Below are 15,144 nucleotides of genomic sequence, written 5' to 3'. Positions count from 1 at the left end.
AATATAGAAAAAAGAAATCAATTCCCGAAGAGAACAATTACAGAAACAGGTAACTTACCTTTCCTTTGAACTTCTTTGCGAATCTTGGCGCGACGTAATCTTCGGGCACAATATCAAGAGCGCTGGGATTGATCGCAGGTGCAGGGGCGGGCCTTTGCAATTGCAAGAAAGCCGTGATACTGTTTACCTCGCTTTCGTAAGAGGCATCTGCGAGAGAACGCCCCTTCGCCGCTAATCTGCACGCCGCCATCCATTTCGCATATTGTTGTTCCTGCAACGAGCAACAGAGAACTCGGTAATTCCCACGCAGAGACGGTAAAGCCGCTAAAGTCACTTGATCTAACGATTGCTAATTGCAGGTTAATTAAATTTCAAATGCGAACGTCGGCGTGGACGAGGGCGGAGGCTGGGTGGTACTCACATTGTCGCATCTGATCCACATCTCGGTCATGCCCTCGACACTGGGCACCTCCAACCTGATCCCGTAACGACCTTGCGAGAGATGGACATCGGGCGTGACCTCGCATCCACGCAAATTGATCACGTGGGCAGGCGACTCGGTGCTATTCGTCTCCTCCCGACTCTTGTATAGCCTCAGCTGAAGGTCCCTGCACGTGACCCAGTAGCGCTTAAATGCCTTCAAGGTGAAGCGCTTCGGTTTCAAAAAGCGAAGGTAGTCGCACAACTCGGGCACTTGAGTGATGTCGCTGGGGCCATTACTAATATTACTGCCCTCTAAAGTGACTTGAAGGTCCGTTAAGGCTGCGTCAATGTCGTCCTCGACCGGAGAGGAGGCGCCATTGCTGTCGTAACTCGGCTGCGGTACGCTCGCCTGAAGATTCACTTGCACCTGCGTCACAGAATACAAATGTGGCCAATGTCCACCTCGTTTCTACCTTAGATACGAGTTTCCTCTTTCTTAATCCGATAACCGATAACGACGGCATGATCGGAGAAACCGGTAGGCGTGTATCGGATCGATGATGGCAACGTTTTCTCGATTTGTTAATCGAGTTTAAGAAAACGAGATTTGCATGGGAAGATAGAACCGAGCGGAGGCGATTTATCGTAAAGGCGGACGAGTGTCTTTAATTGGGCAAACGTCCCGTACGATCGTCGAGCAAACTTTTCTTACTTTCTGCGTTTCTATTTTCAGATGTCCCGATATGCCGATCTTTCCACAATTTTAGAAACGAATCCTCCGCTGCGATGTCTCGTGTCATCGTCAACTATTTCAGTCTGCCGCTCGCCAAGACCGTCTCTGGACTTAGATATATATAGATCGATCCGGTCGGCGAGCGCCGGATGTTTGGATCGTGAAAACGTTAGCCGCGTAAACAATTCCGCAGCGGTTGGTCGTCACGGTGCTAGAACGCAAATTCTCGCAAACGGAAAAGAGTAAAAGACTCAGTTTTCGTCGTTAGACCCAAACCGGTAAGAAAAATACCTGCAGCGCAGCGAACATGAGCATTTCCTCTTCGGTGCAGTCGATTTCCTCGGCGAGCAGCTGCCATTTGGCCTGCTCGTAAATCATGTTGATCCTGACAGCGTCCGTCTTCGGGTTCAGATCGTAGAAGGAATAGAACTTGAATTTCAGCCTCAGGGTGTCGAATTCGCGTATTCCCTGTTCCATGATCGACAAAGACGAATCGAGCCAGGCTACGTTCATCCTGGCGCGTTCCACGAGGTTCTTCGGCCTGATCAATTTTGCTCGTACCTCCGGTGAGATCGTGGTCGGACTCTGGGCTAGAGACTCGGACAGACCACCGTTCAATACCTCAAGACTCATAGTGCTATTGTTCGCGTTGAACGATCCGGTGCTACCAAAACCTGACGAGTTGTTGTTCCTCTTCCAGGTACCGGTTTGCTGGAAGAAACGCAGGCAAAAGAGCGAAACGTGAGTGTACGTTGGCACAGGCGAGATCGTGCTCGCAGCCGAGCAATAAATACATCTAATGACTACCGCCGGCCGGAAAAACGGGCCGCTCGCGAGAAGCAAATTAGTTTTCTGAGATGAACGACTTCGTAAGCGGTAATGATAGGCCAATATCGATAAATCATAGCCGTGGCAATCAGGTCGATCGGGGATTATTTATTACCATAACAGGTCCGGTCCGGCTCTCTCTGATATTCCCGATCCTATCGATCGACCAGATCCACGATACACACAACTGGCGGATCGGTATAGAGATTCGTACTTACCGAGACGGGCGAGCTGATCGGCGTGCTGTGATTTCTGTTGTTGGGTGTGACCGGCGCGCACATGAAAGGGCTGCTCTGGTCCAGACTGCCCGTCGATCCTCTGGGACTCTGACTCACTGGAATGAACGTGTTCGTGTCCGCGGGGACGTTCCAATGGCCGTTTTTCTGATTCTCGATCTTTTTCTTCGCCGGAAGATCTTTCAAATTATATTTCAAGTGATTCGACTCAAGCGGTTTGCAAAACGATAATTCTTCTGGATGTCTGATACCTAAATGTTGCAACAGGAAACATTTATTTTAAAAACATTGCGTTGCCGAAATCTTTCGAAAGTGTAACTACAACCGGTGGTGTTTTAATTTCCATATATTTCTTATTTTGCGATGATACACGGTTTGCATACGCTTTTTACCATATGTAATTCATTCTATTACGAGAAAATAACGTCAGTACGTAAGAGCTCACGCGTTACCATATCTATTTATGAGTATGACACGAGGCTATCGGCGAGGTCATCTGTCCGCTACTATGTGGACAAAAAACAAGAAACGAGACGTAATACCCGTCACGGTGACGCGGATAAATAATTTCACGAGTTGGCAATTTTTATCGAGCGTCGTTTTCCCGTGGTGCGAGAGCTTGTTACACTGCGAAACCGTCTCGATTAATTACCGCGCCGCCCTACAGAAGAATATTTTCTCGGCAGAATTCTTCTTCCAACTGTAAGGCAAGGCGGCGCGATACAATGCCTTCATTATCGCGGCGAACCACTTCCTTGATTAAAAAAACTGCTCGTTAGAACAACCCTGCTCAGCCTCGGACACGAAGGCTGGCGTGACCTTCGCGTGACTGGGAATTTAACAATTTTATTTCATTATCAGGATCAATTAGCACCATCACGGCTGGGTGTCGTACGAACTGGCCGCCTGTGCTGAAATTCCATTTTAAAACGGTCGACCTTAGCGACCGTTTAACACCATCGAAGTTTCGAATTTCAAACCGATTTACACGTCTCGCTGGCAATTAACCACCAACTCAGAAACACCTAAGTCGTCGTTTCAAATCTTGAAAGCATGGAATCTTGAATTTTTAAATCGTATCTTCTTATAGGACCACGGTGTCGGCTATTTCTGAGGAATTCCTAGAGGAAAGACTCACCAAGTTCCTTGCACAGATTAATCACGGCGTTGAACGTCTTTACGGAGAAGTCGACCTTGCAGTCGAGGCAACGCGTGTCCGGCAACTGTACTCTCAGAGTTTTGTGCATCGGTGTGAAGTGGAGAAGCGCGTCCGCGGCAACACCATACTGATCCAGAGTGCTTCTCGTTCTGGTGAGCCAGTGATTCCTCTCGGGCCACCATAACGCGTGATCCGACCAGTCCATGGCGATATCTGCGTACAAAAAACAAAATAGGAAATTGAAAAAACCATTGGAAGAATTAGTTCGTTCTTATCTGGACGTGTCATGGCTAATTTCACGACGTTACGAAGATGGACATGTTCGCTTAACCGATGGTCAGAGGGGGTCGATTGTTTAATGCTTCTTTAAGGGAGACGAACCAACCTCAATTTATCAATGAAGATCCAACGAGATGGCGGTCGTAGACACGCGTGTTTATTGCCTTTATCATCGGCCCCTTTGACCGTTTCGCGATTCCGGAAACAGAAAACACCCCTAATGTTTTGTTGGGGTGGAATATATCGGGGGGATTATTCTCCGGATGGAGATTCGGAGCAACGATAATGGGCCCCTCTCAATTGATCTATCAGAACATTGATCAACGGAACAGCGGAAAAGTTCTCCGTACATGAATATGGATCTATTTAAGATCCGATCTAATCAACAAGAGAAATTGAAACAAATTTACAGCAACCTGCTAGAATTTTCATTCTTATAAATTGTTGCTGTACAGTACTGTACATAGAAACACCGTTCGCGCGTTCCTTCTATTTTTTCGTCCGAGAATACTCGATGTTCTCGGTCGTTCGTTCGCCATTCGTACGAGACGACGACTTGGAACATTCCGCGCAATAACTTGGTAGATTTAATTTCTCTTGCGGTCGCGAATGTACGACTTCCCAAGTCTCCGACCGCAGCCTTAAACCCTCATCCTCGTTAGAGCCACGATACTTTGGCATGGCGAACGAACGAGCGAGCGAGCGAGCGAGCGCGCGCGCCAGCTTTCTGTATTTTTCTTTCCACGTCATACCCAGACCCCGTATCCGGGACATGTGCGTCAGAGTTTCACGACGCTTCCTATCCGGGCCTCGTGCACGTTCGATGATTTACGCACAGCGGACTTAACGACCACGTGGTTGGGCCCCATCGCGCGTCCTGTTTACGTGATTGTCCCGTGGAATTATTACGGAGACCGGTTATCGGATTTGCATGTCGTAATTCTTGGAATATTCTACGATCCTCGCGTGACTTTCCCTATTTTCTCTAAACGATAATCACGCGAGACATTATTGGTGATTTGGATAGCTCTATTGAATCGGAATGGCCTAGTTTAGCGAAACAGATTGCTCGATTCTACCCTATCCCGTATTGCCGACGCTGTCCCGCTATTACAACCCATTGTGAATTGAAATGCTATTATTCCCCGTAACGTCGAAGGCCCCCATAATTGCCGAGAGTCAAGGTATCCGTCGCGATCCACTAATTACGCTCCCTCGGGTGTCCGGAGCAACTGTTGCGGAGATAAAATCGGCCGATGGGGTGCGACATAAAAGGATCCCTGGAGGCTGGAGCGTCTTTCTCGCTTCAAAAGGCTTCCTCGTACATACATTTGTTTCTACGCGAGCAAAAACCTACGGCTCAATTCGAGCACACGCCCTTCTTCCTCTTGCACGTCGAGTAGGCCGGCCTCTTCTCTTCTTTCCCTTCGATTGCCGGTTGTGCGCGCTCGTGAACTCGTCGTGGCTTTCGCACAAGGAACCTTCTTCGTGTTTCTCTCGCGAGGAGCGGTTACAACGAAGCTTTGAGAATCCAGCACACAACTTTGCAAACGTGTACTCGCATCCACGGATAGGCGCAGTCGAAGATATTCGTCCCGGACTTCGCACCCCCGTCCCTTTTGTGTCCATTCTTTGTGTCCAAGAGGAGAGAAAAGAGAGAGAGAGAGAGAGAGAGAGAGTACCGAAGCCGAGACACAACCCCTTGTATACGGGAAGACGTCGACAAGGGTGTCGGCTGGCTCAAGGGTTCATCCCTCGCCGCCTCTTGAAACCGAAGAAAACCGGTCCGTTTTTGCTGCTCTTCGGGAAATACGCGCGACAGACACACATGTACGCTTGCCTGCCTGAAAAACAAATTTTCACAGCTGTTCCGTTCCATGTTTGCCTGATTTAACGATCCGGACCCCCAAAATCTGTACCGCTGTCCGTCTGAACATCGTTTAAAGTGACTATTACCAACCACATGCTGGAGAAAGTGGAACCGGCTACGTGACATGCGTATCGTTTCTCCAGGGTGTGAATCGGACCCTAGAGGCTCGTGAATTTTGAGTTGATTGTGTGACTTGAACAGTATTCGATTGTATTTTTTAAACGACGTTCTGTAAGATTTGTGGACACTAAAAGCGTGTACTATGTTGTCCAACAAGGTGTCTTTGCATCTGAAAGAAACAGTCTCTTACTACAGCTGCTGCAGGCTAAAAGCGAGAACAATGTACCGATGTCAAGCTCCTAGAGCTCTCTTTCGTCACGAGTCTGCGTCTCGTGCAAAAGCTTTTAAGAGTCGGCGTTCTTCGTAGCGTAATCGAACCGAGCTATAAATTTACATGGTAATTTACAGTTCCTGTTTGCAGTTGCCCGAAAAGAAGTGAACGAGTACTCGTTTCTTGTCATCTTCGTAATTCGCATGGTGCATAGAGGTTGCCTGGTTTCTCGTCGAGTACACGAGCTAACTACATATCTCTTTTCTATGCGAGAGAGTTGTCGCGAGGCACGCGACGAATTCAAAGGACGTCGCGGGTGTACCGTTAATGGGATGATCTTTTCCAGCGTTGACCCGAAGTGTCACGCGGTTTTTACGCACCGTTACGTTGCATCAGCTACGAAGATACGAATATAAAGGGGTCGAAGAGAGGAAGCTCGCTTTCACGAGACTACAAAGCTACGCGATTGTGCAGCTGCGGTCTATAAATATTTCGCGAATTTTAGGACTCGCTGCGAGACCACGCTGCTCTCCTATCGAGATCTCTGGGACCTTCGACACCACCCACGCGATTTTCAACGCTCGCGGAAAGTGACGAAACAAAGAAGCTCGAGAAGCAATACCATTCCGAAAAAACGAGTTTCTCGCGTTAAAAGAGAAAAGACCGAGGAGAACGCCGAAGGGAATGACTTTGAAATTGCGAACTCTGCGAGCCACATTCCGCTCGTCCAGTTGTTTGTGACTCGCAGCGATGTTACAACACGCCGGTACAGCTACCTACGACGCGTTTAGTATGCATTGTCTTTCATTACGGCTACCGCGAAGTGCAAGCACCATCGTGGCCGAGCTGTAACTACAAGATATTAACTGACGTCTGTCACGATATAAAATATTCAATTAGATGATCATACACTGGCCGTGTAACGTACAATACGAATATTGAAAATTCTCGTTCAAATCGATCATTTGTTAGATACAGCATAGAGGAGGACTTTTGACTACGAAATAGTCTGGCAAACATTGATTTTTATCATTATCCAAACGTTCAACTTGGACATGAGAAACTTACGCCTAAAATGATAGACCAAATGATCGCTACTTTACATTATCGTCCAACAGTTTAGGATATCTACCACTTTAGATATTAAAAACTTGATAATGTTTTTAGATTCGGATATTTTAAGATTTAAAAAGCTTCTTTTTCAGATGTATTAATCTGTAATTCTTAAAATGGCTGGAACTGCATGTAGGTAACGGAGCGAGCATATTGTCGATTATTTGTCGCCGAGGCAACGACCCGGAATTCAACGTTACCGTATATTACGCTAGCATTTGCAAGGATGCGTTACGAATGACATTTAGCGACGACGAGACGCTCCACCTGGAAGTTCAACCGTGAAAAGTGCAACGGACGGTGCAACGACCGGCCGATGCACTTGGCGAAATATCAGGTTGGAAAATGGAGCTCGATCTCTCTCAAAAAGCGAATCACTTGTGGAACTGTAATATCTGCACATTCTGTGATCTCGAGCCACGTGAATGACGATAGACCGGTAAAAGCGCGATGCAGGAAGAAGAGCGATGTAGCGTGGATCTCTGGTTGAGAAGAAACCGCGCTGATTCGACGACAAGAAAATGTTCTTTGCATAACAACGAAGAACCGATGTGTGTGTGTGTGTGTGCGGTGTACCGCTAGGAGTGGCACCGTGACACACTAACGAGAAAAACGACCTCTTGCAGGTCGCTTTATTGCTCGTACCAGTGGCCGGAAACGCGCATCGTACGAGGATACGTTCGAATCCATTTCTCGGATGAATCGTTTGAATCGAAAATATCTCGCAGCGACGGATGTTGGCAACTAGGTAATCGTGGAAGTGGTTTAAAAATTCTGTTGCATTATTTCCGGCATAGATTACAGATTAAAAAATTCTAAATTCATAGTATTTAATTGCTTCCTGCCTACACTGTTTTTATCGAACCGTGAAGAATTTATGAACTAAGTAGAACTGAAATTGTACGAGTCTGGAAAGAAACGGCGAGTTAAACTGTTATTTAAAAAATAATCATCGACAGCTTACGGTAACAGTGGAAATGTAATCGGGCGAAGGAAGTCGTCGACGAGGGAACAGAATCCGGCTGCTTTTCTACCATTCCTCGTGACGGTCGTGAGTGAATCTATTTCAGTAGAGCCGCGTTTGGAGCGTCGAGTAAATACAGCCGAGTGTAAATCGAGAACCAACATAGCGGAATAATTCCGGAGAAACGCGCGTGTTTCGAGGAGATTCCGTTGAAATGTGGCTTGCCAACGATCTACGAAATTCCTATTCGTTTGCGAATCAAGCTCGTTTGGCAATGGCGAGAAAAGTGGCGAGAGAATACAACAGAAAATACAACAAAATTTCGACGAATGCTCGTGTCGAGTGGATAAACGTTCGCTTAAACCGAATTTTAAATACAAAGAGGACCGCGTCAGGCGAAAGGAGGCTCAATCACGGAAGAGCACACGTCTGAAATGGATTGATTAAGAATTCTATAAGGCTGTGAGTAATTTAAATAATTAGGCGGGGATCGCATTGATATTGCACGCGGCACTTGTGCCTGCTTCGAGGAATGTACTTCGATCGAATCAATTGCACGTTTCCCTCGGCATCGGACCAAGAGCCGGAGAACGGCGAAATTGCCACTCGAACGGAGTCACTGTCATTAAGGCCGCTTCTTAGCTGAAAATTTATCACCGTGGCCGTCTGTAGCCGAAACGGACGAGCGGTGCGGCGCCCCGGGGAATGCTTTTGCTCAAAAATACGTGACCGTGTCCCCCTCGATTTAATAAAACACCGAGGACGACCAGCGTAGGAGCATGGTAATTCGTGTCGGGTCTCGTTTAGTCCCCCCTAATTGCTTTATATTTGTTCGCCGTTTAGTATCGAATCAATAATGGGTCGTGCACTTTATGGAATTAGCATAACATAGATTGGTAATAAGTTGTTCGTGTTTTCCTCCTGTTTAACGATTAACATTGCGTCGAGTTTAAGTTTTAAAGGGCAGTTTTTCATTGTCAGCTTTTTCGCAAACGATTAAAAGGAGGTCGTTAGACAATGAAAAGTGTAACGAAAAAACTGGGCCGAGTTTACGATTCCCTCGACGTACTCGATACAGCGAATACCTGTGACGAAACGATAATTACATCGAATTGTATAGGTACCTACGTCGCGTATACCTGTGTACATGACTCGTATAGAGTGCTTGTTATCGTCGCTCGTTGCATATCAAGCCGCGTCTGTTCGCAACACTGATCCCGAACACAAAGAACAGTGTCAACAGCTGACCAAACAGTTCGTTGTAACCCGTAACGTGCAACGTGTCCGTAACGTACACCTCGTTAAGCGTCCTCGATAATTCCTCGACGATGGGTGAACTCATCTTCGCTCTCTGCTTCCCCAGCGTAATCCTTTCAGCGGCGCGTGGATCGTAGCTTTATCACGACCAAAATTGTTTTCTTTTAAAATACTAGAGCTCCTTAAGCGACAGGATTATCTCGCCGCTCTAATATACATGTAAATATTGAAAAGCACTGGGAGCACGTGCGGTCTATGTAAACGTAGACGAGGGAGGAGAACACGCGAGCAGAGCGCTGCTCATAGCGCGCGCGCAGCACCGGGGTGAACGCTTAATAAGGGGACAAAACCCGCGGTGCACGTGGCTACACATAACACCCCTTTTCGCGGAACAAACGATCCTCGACGGAAGTCACGATATAATATTATGATATAATAATGGGAGCACGAGAACCGAGCGGTGACGGTGACAATGCTGTGCGACCCGGTACATCGCTGAAAGGACCCTCCACCCCTTTTTTCCGCCGAGTTCCTGCGCGAAAAACCAAGGGGACCCAGGCAACACAGCCACCCTCTGTGCCTCTGCAATTGTGCAAAGAAATGTGGGCCATTGAGAGGGAAGAAAGAGAGGACCAGAAGGACGCGTAGTGCCGGCTCTGTCAACAAGGACGAGCGTTGGAGTACGAGTTCAGGGGCGGATTCAGTCTATCACGTGGGACATTTGAAAAGACTCGCGCTACAGATTTATTTAACTTTATATACGTGATGTGGTTTTACAAATTGTACAATCTGATTTATAAAGGTAAAACCAAGTATTCGTTTAAAACGTATCTACAGGGGGAGAATCGTGCCCATTCATGAGGAATTTTCATATAATTGCAACGAATCCGTGCCTGCAACGCGCGCGAATAGATTCGTCGAGCAACCCCTTTGCGGTTTTTAGCGACTGCTTCTCCCTGCAGTTCTGTTTGGTGAGCTGGAGCATCGTCGAGTTACCCTCGAGCGAACCACAAAGACAAGCTCGCAGAAAACTGCAAGACCAAGCCGAGCCAGAAGCAACTCCCAGCCTGGTACCGACGCCCCTTTGATTCCTCGGTCGATTAAGCGTGGCGCCGCTTCTTTTGCCGACGAATCTCGAAACGATGAATGTGAAATCAAAGCGATGGGACTATGAAACGATCCTTCCGAATGCTATCGCTTGGGGGAGGCCACCGACGCCTCCCTGTGGATTTGGTTAACGAGAACCGCCCTCGTCTACGATTTTATCTGCCGGCAAATGAAACTCTCTGGCGGTTGATACAATTAATCTCAAGCCACAAGTCATGCTTCATACTGGATGTCTGGTAAAATTTAATGTTCGAGGACAAGAAAGAAAGATCAAAACCGGAATGATCGTATAAAGAGGCTAAAAGAGAATGGAGGGAATCGATCGTGATCAAAAACCATGTAAAGGCAAAAGATTAGATACAGGTCAGTCCAGGCGTGAATTTATTTCTCTGCACGGTGTCCGCAATGCGGCACGAAGGTGAGAGATATGCAAATCGACCGGCTTGTACCTGTTGCGTTCTATTTAAATCCAGTACTCGTTGTTCAGATTGTGTCTCGTGCTCGCCGTTAATCGACTTTCCCGAACCAGAGAGTCGCTCGAATTCTCTTGGAAATACTTAATGACTCGGTTGCCGCGGGAATTATGCAACCGCGTGGGGACCACAAACGCCGCCAAGTGCAGTTGTCACGCTGAAACCTTTCGTCATGGTTAATGTACGAGTTGGTTCGCGGCGTGGCTGAGCTATCGCCGGCCCTTAATTGTTCTAAAATAAGCACTGACTCAGACCCGACGCCTTTAACTGAGTTTAATCCGTTTGTATGGTTCGTCACGTCGATCCAGAATCGGCGTCCGTAACGCAACACCAACGCTCGACGCCGTAGAATCGACGGTGGGAGTATCGAAGCAAGCGCGTGCAAATCCTTTTCCCGTGACGAGTACCATCAAAGGAAGCGTCTCTTTCCGTGATCATCGGATAATTAGAAATTATACATTCAATGAGCAAGCCGGGGTCGTCGAACGATCGGTCGACCATTTCACGCGACTCGGAGTGATACAGTTAGATGATTCGTGAGAAAAAGATCGTGATATAATAAAATGAATGTTTGAAACGCTTGTTAGACCATCTTAGAGTTATCCGCGTGTATGCGCGCCGTTGCCTTACCGCGGGTTACGAGTCCTCCTTCCGAGCGGTAACATACAAGTTGCAATAAATGTCGTACTTTTTACGCGGGAACAATGGAGGTTAATTCGTTTGTATGGTTAGATGACCTTTCTTATTAGGACGGTAGCAAACAGTAAAATTGAGTCACGTGATTATTCCTCGTAATTATTGCGCAACCATGCGATAAATTAGGAAAGTACATAAGAGGAAACGTTGATATAATACGGGCACTGCCATTCACTTCGATATTTGATCGCAAATATCACTTCTAAGAATAACTGGTTGCCACCACGATGCTAAACATTAAGAGTATTAGACCAGGTTCAAACCACGCAACTGGTACGCTATGACCAAGGTTGCGATCAGCATAATGCAGCCCGTGGCGTGTCGAGAATGGCAGCGTAGTGTCTCAAGAGGCAGTCATCTCTCCCATGGAAGATGAGCACGGCGTCGCTCCTAAATAGGCCTCGAATTTCAAGTGTGGCTCGGAGCTTTAAATAACTCGCGCGATTAAACATTATCTGACGTTTCTGGGGGCGTGTACGCGGTCTCGTAATTACGCACGCAGCGCACGTACACGCGTAGATGCGTATCGTCTATTAAACGACCGCTTGTGTCCCCCTTTTCGATCCACTTTTGCCATCAGCCGTCTATCTGTGACCTCGTTGAAAGAGAATCATCGAATCTGCTCTTCGTTCTAGCGGAACGAAACCAGCGAATTTAGCGTTTAAACATTCGTGTTGCTAAAAGACCTAGATTTCTACCAGATAAACGAAGATCCGTTCCACTTCGTTTTCTCCTCGTTGCAGATTCTTCGTCATCCTCTAATCTCTTGATAAGTTAAACGACAGAATTCAGCAACAGAGCGGGGAAGTTTCAGTCGTTAAGAAACTTCCACATGGATAAGTCCGTCGTCGCGACGCGTGCAACAGGTGTTTGGTTAAAAATGTTCCCGTCGTGGTTGATCGATCGTTTTATATTTTATTCTGGGAAAACGTGGCCGCGACCGACCCGATAAGAAGGGAAACAAGCGACGCGTGACCGCCTGTCCCGGCCATAAAAGGGTGGCGTCTAGGATTGTCCACCGTTTTTAGAAGAACGGCACGAAATCGTCCTATATGGACGTTCGGCATCGACCAGAAAACTATAAGTCGCTTATACGAAAACATGTTAGCGCCTGGTGACGCACGACACGCGTCAAACGCGTTTCTCTCCTCCCACCCGATCGTCCAACGAAACTAGCAACTGGTAACACAACGATGACGCTACCTGTATGGACTTCCTCCGAGCGAATGAATGAATATGTATGCTGAATTTAATTAACGAGTCAAGGCCGTAACTGTTTCCGTTACAAGCGCAACGTCGTGCTTTCGACCCGTTCCGTCTCGTCTCGTCGCGCATGTCACACTTCTTTCCCCGTTTATTTGCCTCTGATAAAACTTTACTTCGTTTTTCTATGTTTAATAAATCTTCCGTGTTCTACAAAGTACAGTGGGAGGATGATACACGGTGGTTTCATAACCAGAAGCGCTAGACCTGTTACGATTCGTTACGAAACAGGCATCTCTGTTGACTCTACGCGAACGTGACAGGCGAAAGAATGATTCTTTAGAATCGCTTGGAAGGTGAACGCGTAGATAACATCTTGTTAACGTCAATGTTCGACGTTTCCTATTATTAAAAAGTTTCTTCGATATCATGTTCGTTTATTCGTTACGGTCAATGCAGGACCACTGACATATTTAAAAGGTGTTTTTCTACCAGGTGATAAGTCTTTTAGAGCGAGCTGCAAGGCGAGCTGCAAAAAACCTTCAGCAAACGATTTTCCACGGTAGCCGCGAGCTAAACGTCGATACTAGGCAAGATTGTGCTGGAATTTCATAAGTGTGGGTGGCCCCCTGTCTTTGTCCGCCTGTAACGATAAAATCGGGTCAGGACAGTGCACTCCCTTCGTTCGATATCTCGTATCTATCCGGAGATCGATACGATAACGCCGCGTTGGTCCCGCAGGACGAGCGATTGGACTTGCGATCCGACGGATCCCACGGATTCCAAAGGATAAGCAACATAAAGTAACACATCTTGGAACGAACAATCTTAAGATTTTGATTTATTCGTAGGAGAGATAGATGTGCATGCAGTTCGAAGAATTTGCGATAATAAGTGTGATAGTGCACTTGTAGTTGGCCTTTGTCTTGAAAAATAACGAAGCGATACATAAAACGAGCAATAAACGTCGAGCGTAGAAGGTCACTATCCGTGGCTGAGAAAAAAGGTGGAAACAGTGTACAGGGTAGGAAAAAGTGACTTCAGATAACGCTGCTGGGATGTATCGATTTCGTTGACCTTTTGCACGAACACGAGCAGATACATGCGGGTGTGTCTAACGAATTGAACCACTTTTTAGCCCGGAGAATCTACACGGGCCACGGACGTTTGAATTCAATCGACGAAATTAAATCGTTCTCTTTTTCAATCGTGTTTAATCAGACCGTTGATTTACGATCATGTTCATTGGAGTTGATAAAAATCGGCTGCTCGATCAGAAACGTCAATGAACTTCTTCAATCTCCGAATTATACATTTTATCATTGAATCTTTCCGTCTTAATTTCCAGAAACACTTTCCGCTTTCTCACCAGCGTTAAGCCGATTTACGTTATTTGCACATAATAGAGGAGGTTCGATGCTCGTTCCGCGATTCCCCACCTACGTTCCCATGAACGTGGCTATCCAGTAAGAAAAATTCACTTTCTCGTACCGAGCAGCGTGGAATCGGAAGATGCGCGACTGCCCACGCTGCATTTCACCAGAGGTGAAAGGTGAAAAAGAGTTGCCGCGGATAGAAGCATCGCTCGTTAAACGAACTACCTTACCACCGTGAAACGCTGCTCAAAGCCCTCGTTTCTATCGAATCGTCGATATGAACTCGACGGTTTTCGAGTTCGATGTACCCGTCTTCGAGTAGCGACCGTTTCTCCATTGGCAAACACGTAGTTCGCAACTCGGAGACGAAATAAAAGAAACGCTAGCGAAAACGCCGGCGACAACGATCTCGCGAGTGACGCTGCACACGCAATTACATAGATGAAGCCGAAGGGAGCGGTTGAGCGTGACGAGAGAAGAGTACGCGAGAGGACAGAAAAAGAGAAAGAGGAAGGAAGAGGACAGAGTGGAACAGGGAGAATGAGGAGTAGGAAGCGAGAGGGAGCACAATAAATGACAGAACAACGACCCCGCGTTGGCTCGTCGACCAGACAGATCGTTGCCCATCGCGAACGAAATATTCGCCACGGATAAACGTTTCCAACTTTCCACCCCCTGAAACTAGCGGCTCGATCATAGCTGCAAACTTTGCTAGATCGATGCGTTTCTGCCGATGCGATTATTCCAGTGAATAACGGGGTGAATGTCAGATTCTATCCATCATTCGGTTGAAATAAGATAGTCCCGTTGGCGTGTAAAGCGTCAACCAAGTTCCCGGACACACAATGGGCCATCACGGCAAATTGTGATGCCTGAGGTGTCGGTCACGATCGATGGTCGATCGGAGAAAGGATCGAGGACGTGGAACTTCCGGCAGAATCGAAATAACTTTGCCTGACACCACGTCGTGGGATTTTAATTCGTGTGGTATCTCCGGATGCGTTCGTAATCGCCTAAAAATTCGTTTGGGAAAAACAAAAGTGCGATTCTACCGTATCGTACTGTCTACACTCTAAACTCGTCCCGACGAGTTATG

At 47.1% G+C, this 15,144-nt stretch overlaps 1 protein-coding gene across 1 annotated transcript in view; it reads right to left on the bottom strand.

Annotated features, from left to right (window-relative positions):
• The window catches only part of LOC122567794 (unc-112-related protein-like), a 37,044-nt gene that overhangs the window by 1,326 nt on the left and 20,574 nt on the right, over positions 1-15,144 (bottom strand). The window contains exons 2-6 of the mRNA XM_043726795.1: positions 3,359-3,592; positions 2,203-2,471; positions 1,448-1,867; positions 422-850; positions 59-271 (exon numbers count right to left, since the gene is read on the bottom strand). Of these exons, the coding sequence (XP_043582730.1) occupies positions 59-271; positions 422-850; positions 1,448-1,867; positions 2,203-2,471; positions 3,359-3,592 (1,565 nt within the window). The remainder of the gene's footprint in view (positions 1-58; positions 272-421; positions 851-1,447; positions 1,868-2,202; positions 2,472-3,358; positions 3,593-15,144) is intronic.

Source organism: Bombus pyrosoma, linkage group LG5 (genome assembly GCF_014825855.1).
Source record: "Bombus pyrosoma isolate SC7728 linkage group LG5, ASM1482585v1, whole genome shotgun sequence".
Classification (NCBI taxonomy): Eukaryota; Metazoa; Arthropoda; class Insecta; order Hymenoptera; family Apidae; genus Bombus; species Bombus pyrosoma.
This window is presented reverse-complemented; position numbering and strand designations above follow the sequence as displayed.